The sequence below is a fragment of the Emys orbicularis genome, chromosome 7 (assembly GCF_028017835.1).
Source record: "Emys orbicularis isolate rEmyOrb1 chromosome 7, rEmyOrb1.hap1, whole genome shotgun sequence".
NCBI lineage: Eukaryota > Metazoa > Chordata > Testudines > Emydidae > Emys > Emys orbicularis.
This window is the reverse complement of record NC_088689.1, coordinates 42,629,598-42,655,661: the sequence shown is the minus strand read 5'-3', so window position 1 is coordinate 42,655,661 and position 26,064 is coordinate 42,629,598. Positions and strand designations below refer to the sequence as shown.

Below are 26,064 nucleotides of genomic sequence, written 5' to 3'. Positions count from 1 at the left end.
GAGCTAGAGCATCAATTACTGAAGACATCCAACTACTCAACCAGTCAGTCAGTGTTTTTTGCAGAACTTTTCCCACACAAAGAGGTGGACGTCTGTGGAAATCTTAGGCAAAGGCAATGTAGTGTTAGGCAAGTTTTGTGTTTGCCTGGATTCCCAAAAAGGAAAGGAAGTTAATTCCATCAAGGACATGCCAACCATAAATAATTGTGAGCCACCACTAGAGCTGGCTTACAACTAACTTGTCTTTTGTTCCTTCTGGGCAGGCCTTTGGGTTCATGACCAGAGTCGCTTTGCAGGCAGAAAAACTGGACCACCACCCTGAATGGTTCAACGTTTACAGCAAGGTAAAGGATGGCAGTGGGCGATTAGATCTCATAACATGGAAGGTGCTTCAGGTTTAACAACGGATAAACAGTATAACATTTTCTGTTTGTAGGGCGCTTAGGATGATGGGATGCTGGGCCATGACTCAGGCCCTTAGGTGCTATGGCAGTACAAATAGAGAACACTTAGCAGTTCCTTCTGTTAAGAGTGAGGAGGTTGTTTACATGTAGTGAGGCAAGACATTTTTGCACTCTGTCAGACAATTGTATAAATCATGCCTATCCCCATTAATAGTATTGTAGCATCAAAATGAAGCTCTAGTAGTGGATCCAACTCACAAAAGTTGGAGTGCCATGAAGTTTGCACCCATCTCTTGTTTCTGCTGTCCCACTATTAGAGATTTTATGGGTACTGCTGGGGAAAAAGTAATGGAAGTACTTAACACTACTTCAGATAGACAACCATTTACAATGTTGGCATAAATTTAGAATATGGCTGCTCTTTCCATCAACTGCAAGTATTTTTGTTTTGTTTTAGGTTCACATTATCCTGAGCACACACGAGTGTGCAGGCTTATCCGAGCGGGATATCAATTTGGCCAGTTTCATAGAGCAAGTTGCAGCTTCTCTGTCTTGAACGAGGCTGGGAGTACATAAGCCTGAATTGGCTGAACAGCCACCGTCTCCTCTCTCATTCTTAAAACTGAAGTTAGAACCATTTGCTGGTTCCACGCAGTTCCTGATCCAGGCAGAAGACAATGCTGTGCTCAGCTCCTCTTCCACCACAGCTCAAAGTTTCAGAGGGAATAAGCTGCCCTAGCGTAAAAATACTTCCTACTTTTCAGTCACCAAGACAAAAGCTGCCTTATTTTTTGGTCCAGTGACTACCAGTGTAAAATTGCTTGACCTCTGGCACTTTTGGCATATCTGGCCTTTAGCGGAAGAGAGTAATATTATACAACTGTCAGTGCAAGCAGTTTGAGTTTATTGTTACCCAGACAGTTGTGTGCTTGCTTCTTACTTTACAATTATACTGTTTTGTCTACAGTGAAGCCTATGTCCCCTGGTCTCTTCTATCAGCAGACCAGTATCTGTGATGTACAGTTTGGTTACATTTGTAAGCTTTGTTCAAATAGTATTATATCAGGTATGTGGGGTTACCTGTGTTGCAGCTGGCCATAATACAGAGCTGGGAGCCAGGAATGTCAGCTGAAAATATCTAAGTGTTTACAATAAAGTTCTCATAACATACCAGTTGTCAGTTTGAAGGGAGTATTCACTGCATAGTTTTGACTGAACAAACTAAGTTGAAAAAACTAAGCAAGTTATTCATATTTACTCTCTCCTCCCATAATTCACTCCACATGTCTCCAGGTCATTGCATGGGGAAGCCTTCCTGAGGCATAACTAACTTCTGGAGCAGTTGCATGTGCTTTTAAACATCTCTACCTCAAAGAGAAGTGGTTAAAAAACTACAAAATATAGGGTCCAGAAGGGGACATCCATGAAACGGAGCTGGTAAAGCTAGTAGTAATAAATATCCAATAATTCTAAATAGGGAAAGGTATCCTTGGCTCACAGGGTTTGAAGAGTCAGTATTCAAGATTGTACTGTAGGTGTGGTAGGATTTTGAAAAACAGGAGAACATGTTAAAGAGCATAGTGCAGTGTTAAGTAGAAAGGCACTCTGCCTTTAAGCCAGAGTATGATGAAAGCAGTTTGACTCTAAGGGTACGTCTACACAGCAGTTAAATCCCATGGCTGGCCCGGCTCAGCTGACTCAGACTGGTGGGGCTCCGACTGCAGGGCTGTAAAACTGCTGTGTAGATGATCGCGTTCAGGTGCTGCTGTCCAAGCTCTGGGACCCTGTGAGTGGGGGAGAGTCTTTTATTCCAGCATAGACTTCCCCTAAAAGGTAGTTTGGCAGTGTAGTACTGTCACCTCTCATGGATGCAATAACATGGGTATCTGATTTTGTCAGGGCAAAAACCACAAGACCAACATTCTAAGAGGAGCTCTACAAGTGGCTGACTCAGGTCTAACCCTTATATTTGTCTAACGCCAGAATTCACTATAGAAAATCCACAGCTCCTTAATATAGCCTTCCTTTAATACCCTTAAACACCACATGCTAAGAGCAGTCAGAGTCAATGCCCTTATCTGGGAGGCAGGAAGAAAAGCAGTTGCAAAGCTGTAATTCACATTAATGAACAGGAAACCACACCAACGCACAAGCCAGGAGCAGTGGCCTAGGCTATGTACCAGCACTGAAAAGACACCACCTCCCTGCAAAATCATGGCTGGATCACCAAAGATTCCGGCTAGTGGTTTAGAAAACCCTTCTTCAATAAATACAGTGGGCTTGGATAATTAAGTGAACCATTTTAATACAAAAAGGACTCTCCACTACAGCATTTTACCATCTCTTCAATAATTTCAGTCTACAGAGTTTTAACCAGTAATAAGCGAGAGTGAATGTTACAGAATATCACCATCAGAGCAAATCCGGCCCTGGAGGCCCCTTAAAAACAATGGGTGCACATGTAATGTGTGTCATAGTCTCATGATATGCATCTTAATCTTCTTGAAAGCATCAAGAAAGCGCAGATGGAATCAATGGCTCAGCAGTATCCACTGCACCCTGACACTTTACATAGGATATAGTGTTCCATTTGGCAAATAAAGGTTAAACATCTGCAAGCAGCTACCTTCCTTGTGAGCCCTTCACAGGCACATTAATTCCTCTCCACCCTGAAACATTGCCAGTGTTTAAATACCTTGTTTGAAAAACTCTTACAGGAAGATAGAATTTGATATTTTGGGAACCTCCTGCCCCTAGAAAAGTACCATCAAGTTTCAGATTACAATCCACTCTGTAGAGTTTAAAACCCAGTAAATAATGTATTAATGTCACCATTTTTCTAAAAACAATATGCATGATAAAGCAGATACAGATTCTATATTAAAATGGCAAAGGCAAATAAAGACTGCATACTAGTAACATACAGTGTGCAGAACAGATTACATTTACAGTATAGATCAAATGTACATAAAACATAATCAAAGAGTCACAAGCATTAACAGTACATGAAGCCCAGAATGGAGTACACAGAGACAAATACCTCTTCAAGTACATTAAAAAAAAAAAAAAAAGTGAATTGAAACATTGATTTGTTAGCCCCATGTAATTCCTGGGGAAGAAGATAAGGAGAATTGGAGAGGGTTTTTTGGAACTGTTTTTCCCTTTTTTTAGGTCTGGGTTGGAAGTCAACTATCAAAATAGCTGGGAATTTATATAGAAGATCCCTTTCCAAAGTACAGTATACAGTGATCCTCAGATGGCAGGATGCGAATTATTAGGTCCAATACATGTTGACTAAGTCAGCAAGACACAAATGGAGTATCTGGCAATTTGAATTAAATGTTTCAAGAAGAGGGCTGAAAAGAATTCTTTGAGTAAGTAGACATGTGCCCACCTTATCTTACTGAAATCTATAAGATGGCTAAGCTGTATTGACTCAGAGTTCAGAATAGTAGATATATTTTAAAAAGAGAATATCCTCATCCACAGACTTTGAACCCAGCACTAAGCTTGCTTTAGCAATGGCTCGTAATTCACTCTCACTTTGCATAGCTACTGTGCAAGTGTGCGTTTCAGACATGTTGAGTCACTCAGGAGCAGTTTGGATGCAAGCAAATCCAGTACTGGAGGTGAAGGGGGGCCCCTCCTTTAAGATTTACAGCACTTTTTTTTTTTCTCCCAGGAAGCATTGCATAATGCAACCACCTCTTGTGAGAGTTGTTTGCATTTGAAGTGTCTAGTAGTATGCAGAAATGGATCAAAAGAACGAGTATTGGAAAATGCACTCCACCCTAATTATAAGGCTCTACAGGGCTAACCACACCAATGATTAGCATCAAAAGCGTTTCTAGTTTCTTTAGGGGGCTGCAACCATTTTACAAGGCTACTCAATGCAGTCTGCATAAAGGACAAAGTAAGCTAATTCTTGATAGAGACCCCCTCCTCAGAACCCAAGACCTTCATACTTTCAATATTAATTAGATCCCACCATAACACCTCACGCTCAGCACTATATCAACACCTTTATAACACTGAAAACACTTGGCTCAATAAGACTATTACATTGAGGGTGGAGTGTACTGTACCTGAGTCCAATTTGCTACGGATTATTTTCAACATAGTACCATAAGGAGATGACCAAGGCCACACCACAGTCAGCAGCTGATCCATCATACTCTTCCTGACATCTCAGGAAAAGCTGGAGCAGTGTCAAGGCACACTGGTGAATGCCCTTTGAAAATGTGCCTTAAAAGAGTCAGTGCAAAGAGCAGACAGAAACCACTACTTTCTTTTACAAAAAGTCATCTCTTCATATTAAACGACGGTGTAAAAAAAGTTAACTTTGGTGCCATATGTTTGCACAAATCCCAAGCCATTACACAGAGCAAGGCTCAACTGACTTCACTGCAGCATTTTAGGATAGTGCAAAACCTTCAAGTTACATACAATAAAATAATCATTTTGCTCTCCTCCAGAGTTGTGCAAGATACAACAGCATTATGGGTGGTAATGTAAAAGTTCTAGAACAAGAGGCAGGAAAGCAATGATACTGTATAAAGAGTGGTTCTTGCGGAGTACCTTCAGACTCTTTCCCCTATCCTACCCGTTTGGTTTAAAATTAATTTTCTACTTCTATTGCAATTTATACAAGGCTCAGGAAGAGTTGCTTACATTAAGAAAGTCATCCAAAGAAATTACTATCTATAAATTGACAACTGTATCTAACTGGATCTCCATATGTAGAGAATTCAAAGACTGGATTGGTGAATCAATAAAGGAAAGACTATCATGTTCAGAGTTAGCAAGATATAATCCCATCACACAATTTGTTAAACACGGTTTCCTACAGTAGTTAGCAGTACCGTTGGAGGAGTCACTGAATACTTGTGTTCAATTCACTTTCTACCTCCAACTTCTGGGGAGGTTGCCTCAATGTCTCTATGTTTCAGACAATTACAAAGAACCCAAATCCTAGTGGGGCATTCACTAAATAAAAGATCCACAGCTTTTCTTCCAGGAAAAGAAACGGTACAGAATAAACAAAGACAGAATACCTGAGGAGTTAGGGGGTTGTGGAATGGACATTCAATTGCCATAACAATGCCATTCCACCCAAGACTTTTAGGACTAGTCTTGGTAGCTAACTAAGGTGATACAATAGAAAAATTAAAACTAAACCAACTACTGAGAAGTGACAAAGACAGCTGAAATTACTCAAAAGTTGATTTCAGAAAGTAGAGGGATGAGACAAAGAGAAAGGGGGGGGAAGTTCTGTAGATAAAGCTGCCGCCTGCATTTGCAGGATCAAAGACAGTAGCTTAGTATGATCTCCTTCCTCCAGGAATTCAGAATACCACCTCAGAGCTGGCTGGCAAAGTACCAATTACTACATTCAGGAGTGTCCAGGAGAACCGTTCATGTGTTTGTCACTGGAAGGGATGTCTGTGCTATAGAGGCAGTCCAAGTATGCATGAGAAATCTCTGATACCATGTTCCTGTCTGGGATGGACTGCGCCATTCCATAGATGGCACCCTATGGTTAAAAATAAACAAATTATTACGCAGGAAAACTCTATCCCAACAGGGATGTGTGAATTTAGAGATTTAATCATTTCAATACAACTTCACTCTTGTTGTACAGGGTCTCCTTACCATGCCAGTGGTCTTGGCTTTAGGGTCCTTCATGATCTCTAAGACACAGTCTCTGACATCCTCCAAGAATTGTTCTGCAATGCCAGGTTTTGTGTGCAATAGCGTAATGCAGAGATGGATGCTACAAGCAAAGGGGAGAGGAAAGATAAGCCATTTCACAATGGAAAGGGCAGAAAACTATTCCTTACATTTTCAGAGTAACTAGGAGGGTTTAAGTCATGCCACTCCCCTTGACTGATGAGGCCCCTTTGAAAATTTAAGATATAATACGTTGGGCCATACGTAGGTGTTCTAAAGAATAATCAGGTTGATTGATTTTCAAAAAGGAAAAGCAGGTAACTCACTGCTATTGCCCCTTCAAATACAATAAATCCAGGGAGAATACACATTAAACAGTGTTTCCCAGACTTTTGAAAGCTGAGCCCTTCTTTACAGAAATGGCAGTTAGACCTCCCTCTGTAACCTCACCACATGTTGTTAAAGACCCACGCATCTTAATACATGTAACTACAACATCCCACCCTTCTCTAGTTAATCTTTCATCCTTCCCCTCAACACACACACACACACACACACACTTTAGGAAATGCTTGTGTGGATCTTCATAATATACTTCCCTCTACTTTCTTACATGCTTTGAAATATTTTAAAATCTCAACTCTGATAACTATTATTAGTATCTGAGCTAGCACCTATTGAAATGAATGGAGCAGCTCACACCTCAGAGCTATTGTTTCAGCTTCTCTACAAACTCACCTCTACCTTAGCCTCATGTTTTGAAGGTTTTCTTTAAAAGCGATTTTTTTTTTTAATTGCAAACTGAGACTCTGGAGAACAAGTGAGAGGTCTGTCCTTGCCTCCCCCCTCAGGTACTGCTTCACATCCTCAAGGGGCATGTGCCCCACCCTTTGGGAAATACTCACCAAGTTCTAGCAGATTGTTGTATGTAATCAACTTTTAACACAAGCACCCTCAAATGTTTTGTAATTAGTGTGCATTTTCACTAGGAAGTGTGTACTTACCTTGTGTTAGCCAACACGTTAACTAACGTGAGATAGAATACTAGCAAGGACAAGACAGTTTGTAGTTTTCACACATTAGCAGGTGGAGGTGGAGAGTAGTAGGAAGCCCAGCGTTTACCTTGACCTAACTCATGTTCAAGCTATGAACTGCCTTGTCTTCCTTAAGATTTTAATGTCCACGCTTTGATGAGCAGTGAGGACAAGGCCTAAATGCAAGTTGTTAGCAGATGTGCATAACCAACTCTTGACAAAGCAAGAGGGGCCATTTCATACATAGGACATAAAAAGCAACCATTTTGTTTAGTCAGGCTATGCAGACAGCTCAAACACAGTAGGCTAAATGGGAATATTTACATATTGTAGAAACCCACAAAATTTTGCAACATTCTAGGCTTCCAGAAAACTCTAGGAACTAGCATAATTTAGGTTCCCCTCCAACTTTGCACCTCAGTGAGTTTTTTTCTCTGTGTTGTGCAGTTTGTTTGGTTGTGGTTGTTTTTTTATGAACACATTTTAGAAGTCTACTTTCACAGACGCTTGGCTAAGAACTGTAGACAACTAGAATCTCCTGAAAACCAGAGATCTATCTCGACAGATAGTCAACATGGTGTAGAGACACATAGATGTGACTGGGTTTCAGGAACTCTGAAATTCTAATCCAGACTGCCATTGACTCACTGTGTGGCCTTGGGTAGCCACATCACCTCTCTGACTTGATTCCCCCCCCATCTGTAAAGTGAGGGTGCTACTTATCTACCTCCTGCACAGGGATGTTGGGAAAACTGGCTATAAGAAGTGCTGTAAAGTTGCTCTTCCTGGATCTAAAGGCATTTCTTGACCACAGGTGTATTTGTCCATCTGCTAGGCTACAATTGGCCTAAATTAATAGTTCCCATTTTGGCAGTCAACTCACCTTGACGGGAACTGCAGGACATTTAAGTTCCATCCTCTAGTGCTTAACAAATTTGACAGCCGATAGATGTCAAAAACATCTGATCCGATAGAGATGACAGACACCTCAGGTTTCCCAAAGATTTGGATGTTGTCAATTTTCCGCAACCTTGAAACAGTTAAAAGTCATTTATTTTCTCAATAGTAATAGAAGATAACTATTTTGTGGGCCTTCTCAGGCCCAAGGGAGGGAATTCCATAGCACTGGAGCATAGAGTGAAAGATACAGACAGTATCCATGGCACCAAAATCCCTCAGGAATGGGTAACAGTTCAGGGAGTCAGTATGTAACTAGGACACAGCCTGTTAGCCTAAACTTAACCCATGCCCACAAAAGGTAGATTTAGTGATCTACATTATCAAGTGCTGCTAATAAATCCAATAGAATAGAACCAAGATTATCCAAACCCCACTTATCCAAAACAATCATGTTTCCCAAGAGTCTCAGGTACATAAGGATGACTCCCCCTGCCACTTCTTGTGGAGGAAATGAACTTGTGTATTTACGATGTTTACTGAAGGGCAGACATTTTCTCCCCACCCCGCCCTCAAGCCTTCTTATCGTGGAGTCAATTCACTATGGAAGTTGCATGTTATGGTGAGTCAGGAACAACTTGGTCACTCACGAGAGACACCCATGGGACGCGTTACTGGTGCAAGACATTAGTTTCTGGAAAATTTAAACCTTTCATTTAAAAAAAAAGTTTAGCTCAAATGGTTAACAGCAACCTGCTGAACAAAGATGCCATGTTATTTTCCTGTTGTAAGTCTACAGACAGCTTTAATGTCTGTGCTTGCTGCTCATCGCGCTGCCAAAAGCATCAGAACAAATCCTATGGTAGCAACAAAACTGTCTAGAATTACACTGCTGCTGCAGCTGCAGCTAACCACTCAGGAAAGCTATGAGACCAACAATCAAGAGTGCTCAGACAAATAGAGGCTGTGAAGAGAGTGGGGTAGCAAAGAGCACAAGCCCTTTGGGGCCAAAAAGCACCAAGGTTGTCTTCAGAGAGAACAGCTGCTCCTTCTTTCAGCCAGTGGAATGGAAAGTTTCACATTTCATAACCCATTAGCTAGTGGCTGATACAAAAGACAACGCCCCCAAAGCAAGGTTCAAGGACAGCAGTGTGGTAGAAATTCCTACACCTTTTTCCCTCCCCCCACCCCAAACTGTAAGTTGCAGGGAAGGGTTGGGTTTGAACCAAGGCATTATTGCTAACTTTGTGGTCAGAGACCTGGTCCCCTCCTCACCCTCATCCTTTGCACGAACTTATGGCTAGTCGGTGTTTGGATAAGCCCACAGCATATCAAGTAACACTGGACTTTGGGCTCTAGCTTCTTCAGTCTGGAGGGTGGGAGCTAAGGAATTTTGGGAGGGGTTCTATGTTTAAGCTCCAGAAAGGGTCAAGAGGGATGACAAAAATAAAGCCAAAAAACATACCCTGATTCAATGAACCGTGCAGTACTAATGATCTTCTTAGTAGCCTCAACATAACCATCTTCTCCCATGTACATCAGGGTTGCCCAGCAAGCTGCAATGATGCCACCAGGTCTGGAGCCAGCAATGGTGGGGGAGGCATAGATGCCCCCTTGCCAGTCAGGTGCAACAAAGAACTGATAGTGCCTGTATTTCTTGTCACTGTACAATACCACTGAAGAGCCTTTTGGGGCATAGCCATACTGCAAGAGAGACACGACAACAGGCAAAGGGTATGTATGAGCACGTACACAGGTAAAAGACTACAGATAAATTGAAGTTCACATTAGATAAGCACTGCTAGCATCCACATTCCCACCCTTTCCCATGTTCTGAAGTATCCAAATATAGAAATAGTTCATTTTAACATCTCCCCTTCCCCGGCCTTTCCTGGATATCAATGCTACTTTATGGTACAGTGGTGGCACCAGAAAATTTTTTGACAAGCTCTGGCAGAGATCCAATCACTCAGGCTGTCCGGGGAAAAATGCCAAAGCATAGCAGGAAGGAATCAACTTATTCTCTGAACCATGATGTTGTATATTCCCCTTATTTAGTACACAGCTATAGTATTATGGGTCATAAAATTGTCCATTCTCGTTCTACCTGTTGAATTTACAAGATATGAGAATATACAAAAATATACTAATTACAAGTACTAGATATATATATTTTCAGAGGACAAAGAAGAGTTCAAATCCAGCTTCAACACAAAGTACACAGAATGATGAAATACTGCATAAAGCAGAATTTCCTCTCTTTATCCTAAATGGACTGCCCTGATCGTTTCATTGATCGTTTCTTTTTGTGTTAAGGAACAGGGCTGAAAAGGGGGCTAAATACTTACTGTACCCATCATGAAGCACATATTTTCTGAACTGCAGCAGTGAATCTGAGCTGTTCTTACCTGCTTTGGAATTTGGGTCCATAAGAAAAAGGGGACGTTTAAATACATACTGTTGCAATACAATACGATTGGACCACACCCAGGCAGAAAAATGTTACTCCAGATGCCTAAAATCAACCCCTAATGCCAGCAAGAATACAGAGCACTAAGATGCTCATTCATGTGCATTGGTTCCCTGGCAGTTCCCACAGCCACACGCAATTTTACTCCTGTTGTATTTCTGCCACATCTCCTCTTAGCTCAATTCTAGTGGAATGCAATGGAAGCAATACCAAGTGCTATAGGAATGCCAAGGACAGGGTTGACATTAGAACTCTTCCTTCAATGTCCATTATGGCAGGCCTGGCTACTCCACTTTTAAACTGTAACCGTCTCTTATAATTTCTTAGAGAAAGTGGATCTAGTGCAAGCAATATCATTTAATTAGATAGATACCCCCAACGACTTCTCCTTCTCACCTTGTGGGTATCTGCAGAAATGCTAGTCACGCCTTCCACACGGAAGTCAAATGGACGCTGTAGTGGAAACCCTGCCTTCTCCATGAAAGCAATGAGGAAGCCACCCAGACAGGCATCCACATGGAAGGGGATTCTATACTTCAGTGCCAGCTAAACACAGACAAGAGGTGCTAGTTAGTTACTCAAGCAAAACCAAAGAAGTAAATTTATTAGAGTTCTTGGGACAGCTGAGTTAATTTTGTATTTCCCATTTGAGACAGCGTTTGGAATCTCCAGAAGGGTCCAAAAAGCATTACTATATCAATTCTCAAGCAGTGGAGCACTTGGTGGGGGGTCCAGAAGATCTGGCTGATCATATGATGTTGTTTCTTCTTGCTTCTAGATTTAAAAATCCACTATGAGACTCCTAAAAATGTATTACTTGTCCTGTTATTGACATAGGAACGTAACGTGACTTGAATGGGAGGAGGTGTCCACGATACACTACTATGGCATGGTCCACATTAAGAAAAAAAAGTTAGAGTCCCCCTGATTTGTAACATAAAAAATAAAGTGAAATATAAAGCAAAAATGTATCCAATATTCTCTCCTCCCACCACTCCAGTTATGAGCCCACTTAAAGGTATTTCTAAACCCTTTGATTTTCCCCAAGTAGCTTTCTAATCATATTTGTTTAAATGAAACTGTTTCTCCTCCAACCCCCCACCCCAGCTCATCCTCCTGCTGCTCTCCCCAGACTTGGCCCTGCAGTGAAGAAGTCTAGTGCCAAACAATTGTGAAATAGCCTGACAATAAAGCATGTTCAGCAACAGAAGAAGGAAGATACAAGAGACTGGCAGTGTATTCCACTTTTGAAGACAGAAGCATGCATTTAAAATTTGCCATTTTGCAAGAATCCTCATCAGCATGACATATCACTGTATGAAACAGTTCAAGTTGTCATTTCAAATACTTAAATCTTGCACTATTGGGGCAAGTTTTAAACTAATCTGTAATAAATTATACCAAAACCTGAGAATCCTATACTCCCCACCCCCCCAAACTGCTTCCCAACCTCATCACTGTTGATTAGCAGCTGATCTGCTTCAAAACAGTTGCTCTATTTCCCACTAGCTTGTTCCTCCTTCTACCAGATTCATTCAGCAGTGTCACAATTCTGCATTTACATCCTTTTCTACAAAGGAAACACTTGCCCAGAATATTCAAGTCTTATTTAACCCTCTTCCCTTCCAACCTCATATTTCAAGGGGCACTCTACCTTTGCCACCTCCTCAATTGGATCCATAACTCCATGGGGGAACTGGGGAGCTGAACAGGTCAGCATCGCAGTGTTCTTTGAAATAGCCCTTTTCATTGCCTGAAGATTTAAAGACAGAAGATAATCACATGCCATTTTCCAATTTCCACCCTGCCAAAAAATGAAGCTACTAGATTTAAGATAAACCAAAACACAAGAACTTATGAACAGTGTATATAGGAAGACCTTTGTGCACAGGCTGTAGATGGGTGTTCATTTCTGCTTTCTGTAAGAACTCTAACTACAGTAGTCTGTATCCTGTCACTTCAATTTCATAGCTGTTGTAATGAAGTAGCACACTCAGCACTTCAATTATAGACATAAGAGACCAATTAAGTCCATTAACTTGGAGGGATAGCTCAGTGGTTTGAGCATTGGCCTGCTAAACCCAGGGTTGTGAGTTCAATCCTTGAGGGGGCCACTTAGGGATGTGGGGCAAAAATCAGTACTTGGTCCTGCTAGTGAAGGCAGGGGGCTGGACTCGATGACCTTTCAGGGTCCCTTCCAGTTCTATGAGATAGGTATATCTCCATATATTTTTTAACCCAGCCCCTGTAAATTCAAGATTATATCCCAGGTTTTCTAATATTTTGTCTGAAACCCAATTGAAAGTGCTTCTGCAATGCCTAGACACAAGGATATATTCAATTCTAAATTAATGTGCTAGGCCAAAGGGAACAGTTTAAATCTAAATTGTTTACAGCATGGCCCAGTGTAGAATGCAACAATTATTTTTGCTACAGTTTTATTTATCAACCCATCCCTGATAGGCAGACGACTGCTATTTCAGGAACATTACTGAAAGTTTTCCACAGAAGAGGTGTCTAGTGCTGTCTAAGAGCAATACCTGAACATCCACTTGCATGGTCTTGGTCAACGGTATGTGCACAATCTTCAGTCCAAAATAATGAGCTGCTTTATCGAATGCTGCATGAACACTCATTGGAACCAGTCTGAAAAGAAGGAAAGGCAATATTTCAACCAAGGAATGTTTAGGCTGAATTTGAATACCTATCCAGGTGCAAGCCAAAATTCATACCGCAGGCATTTGTATACCTTATCCCTTGCAGGCAGGATACTCAGCCTATTGGCATGATTTGGAGGGGCGGGGGGGAAAACAGGAAATGCGGGCCAAAGATTATTTTGGGCACACAGGCCCTGTGCTTTTCTGAACTAAAATATACAATGTTCCACCATTCACTTCAAACTTTGAAGGGATAGTTAGAGGAAACTGCTTCAAAAGGACTATTTCTCTTTGTATTGACTTATATGAAGTAAATACAAAACTCATCATTCTCCAGCTCTTTAAAATAAAGTTCTCTCATCTCTTCCAAAATGAAGTCCTGTTTATGAAAAGTGTTGAAAATTGTGCAATGTCACTGAGGTTTGCTCTGCAGGAGCACATCAAAATACAAACACGTGGGGATGCAAGTACACCAAAGGAAAGTAACATGCAATCTATAGTAAATCCAATAGATGGCAGTGACTGAAGGCTCAAAAAGATTAACCAAAGATGAATTAACTTGGATTCATGATGCTTCACAGTTGTTCAGCAGTCTGCAACAATGTTAGGAAGAGAGGTCCTTCCTTCAGGCTTAGAAATTTGGAATAAGACAAAAGAACACTGTTCTTATCTCTATTATAATATTTCCTCCACAAGCAATTTACCAAAGAAACACTTACTGTTGCTTCATGAGCTTTAAAAGAGTACACACTGTATGAAGAAGAAATCACTGGAGCTTGATGATGTAGTGCTCAATACAATAGCCTTTCAAATTCCAGCTCAAAATCATATGCAAGAAGTATTTTGGTAGTCTTAGTCTAGCCCTCCTATTTGAGCAAATCAAAACTCCAACACACTTTAAACTCTGCTCCAGAGAGGTCCAAAGCTGAAATGGTCTGGGTTTTGTAGGCAAGCATTTAGGTATTGGCAAAGCTTTTGGGGCTTGGAAGTGGAGATGCTTCTCACCTATCTCTAATTTTAGATTCAAGTGTGCCTATGCCCCGAACATATACACTCAAATTCAAATTAGAAGGGATGAATCTTGAGCAATGCTGTTCATGTTAACGTCATCTCAGACTGTTGAAAGCTTGCTGTACTATTTTGCATTATTTCTTTCAGTTTGGGTTTTTGTCCTAGGTTTGGGCCTCAAAGTTAACAGATGAATGGAGGGGGGGACGTAAGAGATTAAGAGAAATGAGAGAAGAGTGCAGCACACCACCTGCCCCAAGCCAGGGCTGTGAGGTGATCATTTTTCAGGAACAATAAAATCAGACAAATCATTGAAAGAAAAAACAAGCCATGGAGGTAGTTACATACATTTCTGGGTGCTTGATTCCTCTCTCGTAGGCTAGATCCCTGTAGGCTTTACAGGCCATCAAAATGCTCTCAGTCCCACCAGAGGTCATCTATTGTGAATAGAAGAAACAAATGAAACAAAGTACATTTGCAGAAATGGGGGTGGGAGGGGAAAGGAGGAGTTGAGAGGTTAACATGCCAATCCTCTGAGTGAGGTTTCAGGCCAGAGCGTCATAAGAAAGGCTCAGTTCTACAAGTGAACTGGAAACCAAAGAAAAGCTTAAAGTAGCTTTCTAGTGCTTGAGGACCATCACAACACAAAATGTGTGTATAAAACACAAGTTGTCTTCATTCTGAAGACAGGTGGCAGAATAGGTTGCTCATTCATAAGTTGGTAGAGATGGTTTTACCACAAATGAAACCACAAAGGGCAATAGCGCACCTGAGTGGTGCTTTTTCGATCACAATACAGGAAAGCAAAAAAAAAAAAAAAAATCTACAGACTTCTGATCTTCATATCACCAACACCAATGCCACAAACAGCTTTTTAGAGTGCTTCAGTTACTTACAAAGGAGAAAGAGCTAATCATATGGGGAAAGTGTTTAATACAGACCAGTAATTGTTGTGTAACTACAGCTACCTATACAGTTGATTCTGCCTCCATTAACTTTGGAGCATAGAGGCATAGGTATGAGAGAGCAAAAGCATAGACAAAGCTTTAAAGAGAACATTCCAGGGTGCTCTTGTGGGAAAAACTAACCATTTAATTTTCATATTAGTCATCTTAGACTGTAAGCTGTTATTTGCTGACCACCTGCTGCATATAAAAGTCACTGCTACCCTGGGTCAGGGGTGGCCTAAAGGTTCCAGTTAACTGTTAGGTGTTAGGCTAGATGTTCATAATTAATTTGCCTTTGGAGATCTTTATATTTGGATCATCAGCCCTGCTTGCCAATCCAAGCACCACTAACATAAGGTAAATCAGAAAAAAGGTAACGGTCAATGTTTTCATGCCTTAAGATGTATTGCTGGTCTGCTACAAAACCACAAAAAGCAACATCTGCAAAACTAAGTGGAAGTGTGAATGTGTGACAGTGACTAAACACATACAGATATCATGAATAAAGGTCACAAACAAAAAATCCCTCTGTATTTATTCCTGCTGCTCTTTGTGCCAAGCAGCAACAGCTGCTTCAGGCAGTATCCACACCAGGGATCTGAAAACAAACTGTGCTCTTCATAATTTGCAAAAGCAGCAACCGAAAGGCTTGAGGTAACAGAGCTTCAAATTGGGAGGGGGAAACCGCTGTGTTTATTGTTAAGCAAGCAGGTGGTGGCAGGAATATTATAAACATGTTTTATAAGCCACGTCAGTCATTCCCAAATTCTTCTCCAAGCCCTTAACCTTTTTTTTTTTTGGAGGGGGGGGTGGGGAGGGAGGAGAGGGGGGGACTGCTGACACATTTGGAGACCTCCCTACTTAAATGTAGTATAATACTAACAGAATTGTTCCTCTTTAATTATTAGTTGTTGGTATTTAAATGAACATGACTTATTTATTGAAACACCTACATTCTGCTACTTATTTACCACAATCTTCCATTTATATTATTAGATGCTAAGTGGTTTACGCTACCAGGTCCTGGTGCTTCGCTGAGGAACTCCCAATCTTGCTTCAGCCTCTCCTTCACCTTCGGGACAACACCCCCACTGACAAACTGAGCAGATACCGATTTGCTGTGAAGTTTAGCTTGTTGCACCCGATATGCCAGCGGCAGAGTCATTAAGATTTCTGTCAGCATAGCTAGTCAGATATGGGTGTTAAAGGTTTTCTATGATCCTAACCAACATGGCTATACCAGCAGAAGCCCTAGTGTAGATGCAGATATACCAGTGAGAACGTCCTTTTGCCAATAAAGCTTATTTTGTTTGGGGAACTGTTATAAACTAGATCAGCAAAAGCACTTTTTTGCTGGTATAAGCTGTGCCTCCACTAGGAGGATATGCCAGTATATAGTTATATTGGCAGACCGTTTCTTGTGTACCCAAGACCTGAATCACGTCATAGGATCTCTCTTCCTCTAGTGTCTGCGGTGAGCTAGGCAACTGGCCAATGTAGGGTGATTCAGCACCAGCTCACAGCCTTCTTAGATATTTCTCTCTGCTCCCTTCAAAGGAAAGTCAATAGTAACAGAAGTTGAAAGGATTAAAATCAGACACTGCTTTTGCGTTTTTCTTACCCTAGTACTCTAGTTTCAGAAGCCAGTACAGAAAAGCACATGCAAAAAATCAAGAACAGGAGTGTGTTTTGGGAAATGGAGGATAAGAAAGAACAGAATCCCTCCACCCTTTCTAAAATGTGTCATTTGTTTCCTTATGAATTCCCTCAGAACTTCAAAGTACCTCTTTATACATCTGAAGTTAGCGTTTAAAAGTGAAAATGTGATGTTTAACCAGAGTTAGATTCTATCCTTGTCTCATTCTCAAGGGAAGAAAAGCTTATGGGTTCTTACAAGTTACTATGAACCACCACCCTAAACATATCCCTCTTCCATTTACCTCTGCATTAAAAAGAAGAAACCCATCCGACCCCTATCTTAACGCCTTTCGCAGAATTGTGGATTCCAGAGTTTAATTGTTGACTAGGAAATAAAACCTTTAGAGATGGGAGACAAAGCTGGCAAAAAATCCTTGATTTTCCAGGTTGTACTAGCCCCATGAATGATATCAACAAATGGTAGTTTGTTGCTGGGGAAGCATGTACACCAAAATCCAGTGCACAGCTATTCCATGGTGGCAGCATCACACAAGGCCACTACAAGCCAACCTCCTGTCAATCCCACTACTTACGCCTCACAAGGTGATCCAGTCTCATTATTGGTAGATAAAACCCAAAGACCTGCAAAAGGGCAAGTCTAGGTCCACAAGAATGGTGCTCACATTTCACGTTTAAAAGCCGATTTCCAACGTGAAGCTAGCTACCTGACAAAAGTTCAAAGCACTGGAAATTGGGAGAATGGCAGAAGGAACAAACATGCCAAGTTTTAGAGAAGATACAGGGGTGACTCATTTTCTTTCCTCTTTCTGCCTCATGTACATACTTTAGGCAAATAACTTAAGAAAGACACAGGCAAAGCTTTAAAGAGAAAAACACCAAGACTTTATGGTAGCAAAAGCATGTGCACACAGAAGTCAGCAAGAGCTCCAAGTTGACTGCTTGTCTCCAGCTGAGGACAGGGTGGGCATGAGGAGAAACAGGAATGGAGAGGGTTTTGTTTTGTTTTTTTTAAAGTGCTCCATTCTCCTCAATGACACTGCACTCAAACCAGGTGTTAGTCTTTAAAATATCATGGATTTTGCTGACTAACCGGGGGGGGGGGGGGAGGGAGGGAGGAGGGGGGAAGGAAATTCATTAACTGAAGTTACATGGAAAAACCCCTCTTCACTGGAATTACAGGGGAAATCCATAAACATTCTCAGAAGGACTTCTACAAAAAGAGAAAGCTTGCCGTTGAGAATCCAATTCCGCATCATAGGAGAAAGAAATCCCCAGACTATGCAGTGAACATTACATGATTCAGAACTGATTGTAAGCCTCCATTTGGAGTCTCTTGTTACTGCCCCCTAAAATTAAGGACCGCAAAAAAGAGAACTGATTAAGAAAAAACTGGAAACACGTTTTCCTGTTGGAAAAGATTAGCTTGAAATATTTCCAGAAAGATGAGCATCATCTTAAAAAGTAATTCAGGGGGGGAAAGGGGAGTTGAAAACTCCTACAAGGGAATAGCAATACTAGTATTTAAACATAAGGGGAACAGTTTTAGGAACATGTCCAGAATGAAGACAACTCCCATAAATAATGAAAGTTGTGCATCTAATTTAACATTCACTACACTGATAATTTACTCTATTTTGTTTTTACACTCGTCCAAGGCATAAGTATCATTCAAAATGCTGCAAGAAGTCATACATGATTAGAACTGGATTTCTCTCAGGATTTCTTATTTCTTAGAGTAACAAGGAAATAAATTTGACCTCAGTGGAAAGCAGTTACAGAAACAAAAACCTGTTCCTACATATTCCCCAGCACTCTGGACACTGAATTTTTACTATGTTTATCCAACATGTTCCACCTGCCTTAATAGACCACTGAGGGGGCATTACTGAAATTGTACTAGCAGTCCCAATTCCCTACTTCAGATTAGTAACAACAGTGGTCACCTCATCCAGAATGAAAGAAACCAGACAGTAATGTCTCCAGACATGGCCAGACTATATGTCTCAAAAACAGCAGTTATGGCCAACAATTTCAGGAGCAAATGTATATTTTAAACTACAAGACTGTAGGTGGAATAAAAGTAAATCAGAGACTTTATACATTAAAAAGGGACAACAACTTTCAGACTACTCAAATTTGTTTAAAAAAAAAAAATTACAGAAGTAGACTGTAGAAGTAGACGGGGGGGAGGGATAGCTCAGTGGTTTGAGCATTGGCCTGCTAAACCCAGGGTTGTGAGTTCAATCCTTGAGGGGGCCACTTGGGGACCTGGGGCAAAATCAGTACTTGGTCCTGCTAGTGAAGGCAGGGGGCTGGACTCAATGACCTTTCAAGGTCCCTTCCAGTTCTAGGAGATGGGATATCTCCATTAATTATAAATTATAATTATAATTATAATTATTATAGACTCAAGCACTACAGCTGTCCATGGTCTGCCTCATTTTGTTTCCTCACACACCGCCTCAAATGTTTCTCTTTTAAAGTCTGAAAGAGCCACACAGAGGGAAAGCTGACTGCCCCATACAAGGTCAGCAGTGTCACATACATGAAAAAACAAAGTGAAGGCACAGATAAAAATGCTTTTCCCCTGGCCTTTCAGAGACAGTGATCTGAGGTGTTAATCTGAACAACAGAAGGTGGGGGGGAAACATGCAAGTCTGAAAAGTCTTCGAAGAAATATTCCTTTAACTGTTTGGCACAACTCTCTGGAATGACTATTTGAGCCATCAGAAATCTTGCTGAAATATTTAGGTACAAAACCTTACCTAGAAGTTACTGTTTTGAAATCATGGCCCACTTCCAACCCTTTGAGACAGTCTGTCACACTATGTGCTCAAAACAACATCTGGCCTCCACATCACCTCTCCGGAGCCTTCCTTTAGCTCTGACACTTCCCCAGGATGGTGAGGCACCAAGAGGTCCCTTAGTCACAAACTGCTAGTTCCATTTTTGAAATCTGCTGTTTCAAAGCACCTGTCTTGTACACTGGGGGAACTCAATACCTGCAAGGCTAGTTTCAGGAAGTTAATTACAGGGTTAGGTCAATTTTATTAGTTTCTGGCTAACCACTTCAACTCTCCCACTGGCCTTGCATATTGGGTAACTGTTCAACAAGGTAGTATGTAATTTCCACACCAAAATTTAACACTTCCCTGACTGCTTTGCTTAGGCTTCTGCTTGAACCTCAGCAGGACTTATGCCTTATACCCCAATTTGCAGAGCTTCAGGGCATGCTGCAAGGCCCGTTTAATTACTCAGGCTTTAGTGAAGGGGGAAGGACATGTGCTGGTATTTTTATTAGGGGGTATTTGGGGGGCTTAATGTCATTTTTATAATTTATTTTCTCGTTATGAAGAGAGAAGCAGCTGGTGAAATTTTTATTTACCTTATATGTGACTTGTATTTTCATTTAGATAATAGCACTTAGACCGAAAGCTAGACACTTTTTAAAGCTATCATGAACAATTAAAAAAAAACAAAAAAACAAAAACAAAAAACCCATTTTAACCATTTTAGGTGTTGAGAGTTTGTGAGTGAAGTTCTCCAAACGCAAGAGAAGTGTTGCAAAATTCTGCTAAGTACATGACAACTATTAAATTAGAGACCAATTAAAACCACAATTGTAGAGAGAGATTGGTGTGATCCAAGCTACCCTCCTCAGATAATTTAGTCAGTGTTCTATGCAACTGAAAGTCAGTATTGATAAGAGGTGGGGATAAATGTCTTTCAGACACACAGATTTTTTTATTTTTTTATTTTTTTTTAAAAACACACCTTCAACTGGCCATATAGTACACCAGCACAGTCACCAGCAGCAATTATGTGGCAGGTTCTGACAACTTAATTCATGATTTGCCACCAGTACCTTGCCCACGATAGAATTAGCTCTCTACAACTTACAAACACAGCCTACTTCTTACTTGTATTGCAGTAGTGCCAAGAGACGTCAATTACTGACTAGATGCCACTGTGCTCGGCACTGCACACACACAACTACAAAAATAAATAAATAAATAAACAACCAGTCCCTGCCCTGAGAAGCTTACAATCTAATTTTGAGACAAGAGGAGCATAAGAAAATACGTGCTGTATTTTTATGGGACGGATCCATTTCTTAATGCAACAAAAAGTGTGACTGTTTAGAAAGTATGAAATGAGGGACATGGACTAAAACTCGTTTTGCAAGTAACTAATTCAATCAATACTTTCGAATAGTTAATTTCAGTGCCTGTGAGCTTTAAAACCATGCAAGCTAACTTGTGCAGACAGCTTACAAGTTGGACAAGAATAATATGTACCATACCCTGTTGATCAAAGCCATTTAATACCCTCAACTGCTTCTTAGTGGTCTCCAAGCCAACCAGCCAGAATTGTTTGCAATCCTAGTTGTGGCCTGATGATAGATTTCTAGATTAGAGCAAAATTAAAGAAAACCTACCCGCCCTCAAACACACCACCCCAAGCCAGTTACATTTTAGAGTCGGTTGTGTCCCTTCCCCCATCTAAGGCCTGGTCTACGCTTACAATGTTTTGCCAGTATAGCAATGTCAGAAGACATATGCCCATTAAGACATAGCTATGTCAGAGTAATTTCTCTCTTTCAGGGAACTGGTATAAAACTATACTGATGAAAGAATTTGCTGGTATAGCTACACTGGTAAAGCCTCCTAATGGAGACTCAGTTTATACTGGCAGAATTCTTTTTAGTGTAGAAAAAGCCTAACACGATTTACAGGAATAATCTTAGCACAACTAGTAGAAAAGGAAGTGTGCAGAGTCAAATTAGGAAAGTTCATATGTTTAAGGGGGGCTCTGATTTAGCTTCTAGATTACTTACTACTCCACAGGAATTAGGTCCCCCATTGAAGAGTGTGCAGGCCATCCTCACCACCTCCGCTTCCATCTTCCTCAGGCCTGGGAATACATCTGGATGAAGGGGATTACTCCATGCAAACTCCTCATAAACCTTCAGAAAGAAACGAGCATGTCTGTCTTGCACTGATATATTGCAGAACAAGATCTGGGTTATTGTTTAACAAGTTCCGCAATGGGAATCAAAGGTGGCAATACAGACAGCATTACAAGTGAGCTAATTCAATGAGCTATTTTCAGCCACAGTAGCAAGGAGCAGCAGCAGCAGCAAGTCTTAGGCAGCCCAAAGCAGTGTTTTGCAGACTTTAGCTGTAGTAGGAGTTTCTACAAGTAACTGAAGCTACAAATGTGACGGAGACACTCACACGGTCTACCCACTGTGGCTAACTCCAGAATTACCCTAGGGCACATTTGGCCTGTGGTACGATTATGCAACAACAACAACATGAGGAATGGCCTATTTCAGTAACAAATGTTGTTTAAATAAGTTATAAGGTGCAAATACACCTGTTCTCAGCTTACCTCTATTAAAAGAAAACAAATGGCTGCTTTACAAGATGAACTTTTACAAGTACCAGTTTTTATTCTTTTAAAAAAAATAAGTGACTAAAACTCTCGTTAGTACAAGAAGCAGTTGATACATTTGTTTGAATAATTAACTTTAGAACGAGATCTACAACAGTAACAGACAAGTTTGTGGCCACAGGAGAATTCTGGAGCAACTACAGGCAGATGGTTCAGCTGGGAAAACAAACTCTTAGAAGCAGTAAGACTGTCCACCTGATATGCATCAAAAGTGTTTTCAAAAGCTACCATTTCATACCAAAGTATTTTGCAACCAGGGCTTTACATGACAAGCAAAAGCTAGTGCAGGCCTGATTCTGTTCTCCACTCGCCAGAACCAATTCTACCGAAGTCAGTGACAGCGTAATCAGCCAAAATACAGAACAAGTGTCCACCTATCTAGAACCAAAGAATTTAGCAAGATTTCCTGAAGAAAAGCTGTGATGGGGTTTATACACTCAAGCACCTGAAAGCAAGGAAAATTAACAGGCAATAGGAATCAAACACTGAGTTAAGTACCCAAATGAAGCTCATTTCAATTACTAAAAAGGCTACCCCCAGAAGAGGGCTGACTAAGGGAAGGACGTTCTTTTTTCCTGGGAGAAGAATTTCTGATCTAGGCATCTAAACAGGTCTTTGGGCTGTTTAGAACTCTTTCAACCTTCCCAAGGAGAGAAGTTTCTGGCTACGACACAACAGGGACTTGGATGAAGCAAGCCAGCCTTCTGATTTTACTACCATCAGAATATTGGCTGCACTATACAGTTTGTTACAAGTGTTCATTTGCCTTGGCTGCGGGGCCCAGCTCAACAGGCTGTCCCAGTCAGAACTTCCACAGAAGCCTAGTCCTGGAATAGGTAGCTGCAGGCCAAATTCAAGGTGTAGTCAGCCAATGTCAGTTTACTCATTCCCTTGTAATTTGTTACTTGCTTTATCATTCCAAATGTTTTACCCAATCTGTTCTTGAATATCTACAGTGACAGTGCTTTGACAGCCACAGCCTTTGGTCATCTATTCCATGGCGCAATTGTTTTGCTAATACTCTCGTTCCTTCAGCCATATCTATCTCAGTCTTTTCCTTTGACTTCAGACCAACGTTCTTTGTTCTACCATCTTCCAAGACAAGATAAATAGGAATTATAAATAGGGAATGAAGGTGTTTATGGATCTTCATCCCACAAACGTATTTGTCTGAATCACACATAAATTATACTTCTTGAACACTTATTTACCTTCACTAGCAGGTGAGTGAGTTTCTCTTCCCCGCTGTATACTGTCCCAGAGACTTTCCCATCCTCCCAATGTACTTTACCTGAAAAATAAAAAGCATAAACAGCATACGTTTGCATAAGCAGCCATCCTAATATGAAAGCTACCCAAAAGTGCAAAAAATAGCATCTATCCTAGTAGCAATGCATACCACAAGTGTGATCCTCTCAGTTACTGATTAGCACTAACAATTCCCTCCATACTACCATTAAAATAACTCAGAATTACATGAGGAAACTCAACTTTTTAAAATCAAGGCAAAGAAAGTAACTTAACTGGAGTGCCTGACTGACTAGCAACTTCTAAGAATTGGCACGCCCTATGTAGGTTTGTCCAAATTTTGCAAATGTTTAGGTCAAGTTCCCCTCGTTGATTATCTATTACTGGCTCATAATGTAAAAGGGCTTTGAAAAAATAAAAAGGCTGTGGTTAGTATGTTACTTCCAGTCTATACTTGGGTGGAAGCATTCAGAATGTAAAATGCTAAACCCTTCCTCTAGTATATTTCCTGCTTCCCTGGTATCCGGATGATTAGAACAAACAAAATGTCATAGTAATAAATTAGAAGCCATAAGTATTCAGTCACATTTTACCGAATGCAATGGCTATAAAAGATGCAATAGTTGAGCAATATGCAACTACAACAGAGTATATGTAGTAAATGTAAACAACTTTGCAATAATTCCCATTCAAATTCCAAAAACCTATCCACACTGCTGGATTCTATTCACTGAAGGTGGTAGCTATACCAACAGAACATTTAACAATGTTACAAGATACTTGAAAAACAGTTCAAACCAATCTGTACTGCTAAAATATGCAATGCAACCTCCAGCAACTGTTTTCACCTAAAAGTGCATGCAAATTACTGCAACTTCAGAACATAGCAGGTATGTCTGGCAGAGCTAGGGCTGCGCCCTTACCAATAAGCACCTCCACATGTTGTCCAGCATCCAAGTGTTTTAACTGGGGAACCTTCTATCACTAAAGCAAAGCTGTAGTGCAAATGCACCATTTCAGGGAATGTTTTCAATAGGATTTGGTTCCCCGCTTTATCCAATACCATCTTTCTCCTTTTAACCCCACCCCCACCCCCCCAAAAAAAAGTTCCTCTTCCACTTGGAAGGGGAAACTTTCATAACTCAGGGGGTGTCAACTTCACTTGCATACATAGAACTCAGGACCAATGCTCTCCCTCCCAAATAGCTTTTGGAGAAAGGAGAAGTGAACAATAAAGGTAAAAACAGACTGGGGGGGGGGGGGAAGAGAAGTTGGCACTGCAGTAGTAGGATTTTGTGTTTGTATTAATATAATTTAGAATGAAGGATAAAGAATAATAATGTAGCATGTATTAAATGTATTATGTATGATTTGATCATATCCTGCCAGCCACCCTTTTTGAATAACAGAAAGGAATGGCCTAATGGGCCATTGGTAGAGATACATCAGCCAGAATCTGTGTCTGGACTGATTTCAAGGCAGTGACAGACCTTTGAGGGTCACCAATTTGTTGTAGGTTTAGCATTTTAAAATAAGTAAAAGAATGCAGTGATTGTTTTTCTTTTGCATTGCAATTTGATGTTCCTGTTCAAAATGTTCTGTGTAAATTAATTCTGTTGTGTGTGTGAATGAGGAATGTATGTGTTAAGAGAGAAGTTTGAAGGCCATCACTGAACCAGATGTACGAGGGAGGAACCAGAGACAGATGCAAGTGCGCCAGGAGGCTGCAACACCCCTTATTGAAATGTCAGAGGAGGGCAGATTGACAACGCTAAAGATGAGACAGGCACCTATCAATGGGGAAGAGATAGCTGTGATAAAGAATGAGAAGGACAATTTAAGAAAACAAGCTCTCGTCAAACAACAATTGATTACAGCATGACAGAGCAAAACTCATTGGGTCCCAATGAAAGAAAAATCACTATATAAACAGGGTGCCTTGCCATGACACTTTGGGTTCGTCCTGCCAAGACTTCCCCAGAGCATCGTGTCACAACCAATGGAACCTGGCTCCTCCCTACCTCGTGATCAACCTAGCTGGACACTAGGTTGATCCGGACTGGTAACTATAACATCGACTGGCAGGGCAGTGTGCATGGTGTATGTGTGACTGAAAAGCATATGCTAATTGTTGTATCTTCAATAAATGTGGCGTGTTGCTTTCTCCCCTACAAAAGATCAAAGGTGCTGTTATGCTTATACAAAGCACATGAGAGGGAGTCTGAGGAAAAAAGCATTTTGAAAATAGAAAATTGAGGACATAGAAAACAGACACAGAAAAAGAGGGCACAGCAAGCTCTAGAAGAAGTTTGGAGAATAGGAAAATAGTAAGATTGATTTTACTGAAAATTTTCCTACATGCAATATTGTTTATTTCAGATTTAGCGGTGCCAAACTGTTTCGAGAAGAAAGTCCTGAAGCCAGGAATGGTACAATATTAGCCAGTCCTCCTAACCAGACTCTTTTGGAAGCTGTAAACCCCCCCTAAGTTTTCTGATTAGAAGGTGGCAGCTACGTTAACTGGAGTAGAGATTTCAGATGACAGAAGCAACTCAGCAGTGAGGTTTCACATGCTGTCTATGTGGAACCAAGCCAATGAAACACTATGGCATA

General features: G+C 40.8%; 2 protein-coding genes across 2 annotated transcripts in view; one reads left to right on the top strand and one right to left on the bottom strand.

Annotated features, from left to right (window-relative positions):
- Nucleotides 1–275: 275 nt before the first annotated feature.
- Nucleotides 276–960, top strand: PCBD1 (pterin-4 alpha-carbinolamine dehydratase 1). Its single transcript, XM_065408382.1, has 2 exons — nt 276–344; nt 862–960. The coding sequence occupies exons 1-2, from the start codon at nt 276–278 to the stop codon at nt 958–960; spliced, it is 168 nt and encodes a 55-aa protein (XP_065264454.1).
- Nucleotides 961–5,796: 4,836 nt separating this feature from the next.
- Nucleotides 5,797–26,064, bottom strand: part of SGPL1 (sphingosine-1-phosphate lyase 1) — a 55,730-nt gene continuing 35,462 nt past the window's right edge. The window contains exons 5-14 of the mRNA XM_065408189.1: nt 23,415–23,494; nt 21,584–21,712; nt 14,489–14,577; nt 13,016–13,121; nt 12,130–12,228; nt 10,872–11,021; nt 9,471–9,709; nt 7,992–8,138; nt 6,057–6,177; nt 5,797–5,937 (exon numbers count right to left, since the gene is read on the bottom strand). Of these exons, the coding sequence (XP_065264261.1) occupies nt 5,797–5,937; nt 6,057–6,177; nt 7,992–8,138; nt 9,471–9,709; nt 10,872–11,021; nt 12,130–12,228; nt 13,016–13,121; nt 14,489–14,577; nt 21,584–21,712; nt 23,415–23,494 (1,301 nt within the window). The remainder of the gene's footprint in view (nt 5,938–6,056; nt 6,178–7,991; nt 8,139–9,470; nt 9,710–10,871; nt 11,022–12,129; nt 12,229–13,015; nt 13,122–14,488; nt 14,578–21,583; nt 21,713–23,414; nt 23,495–26,064) is intronic.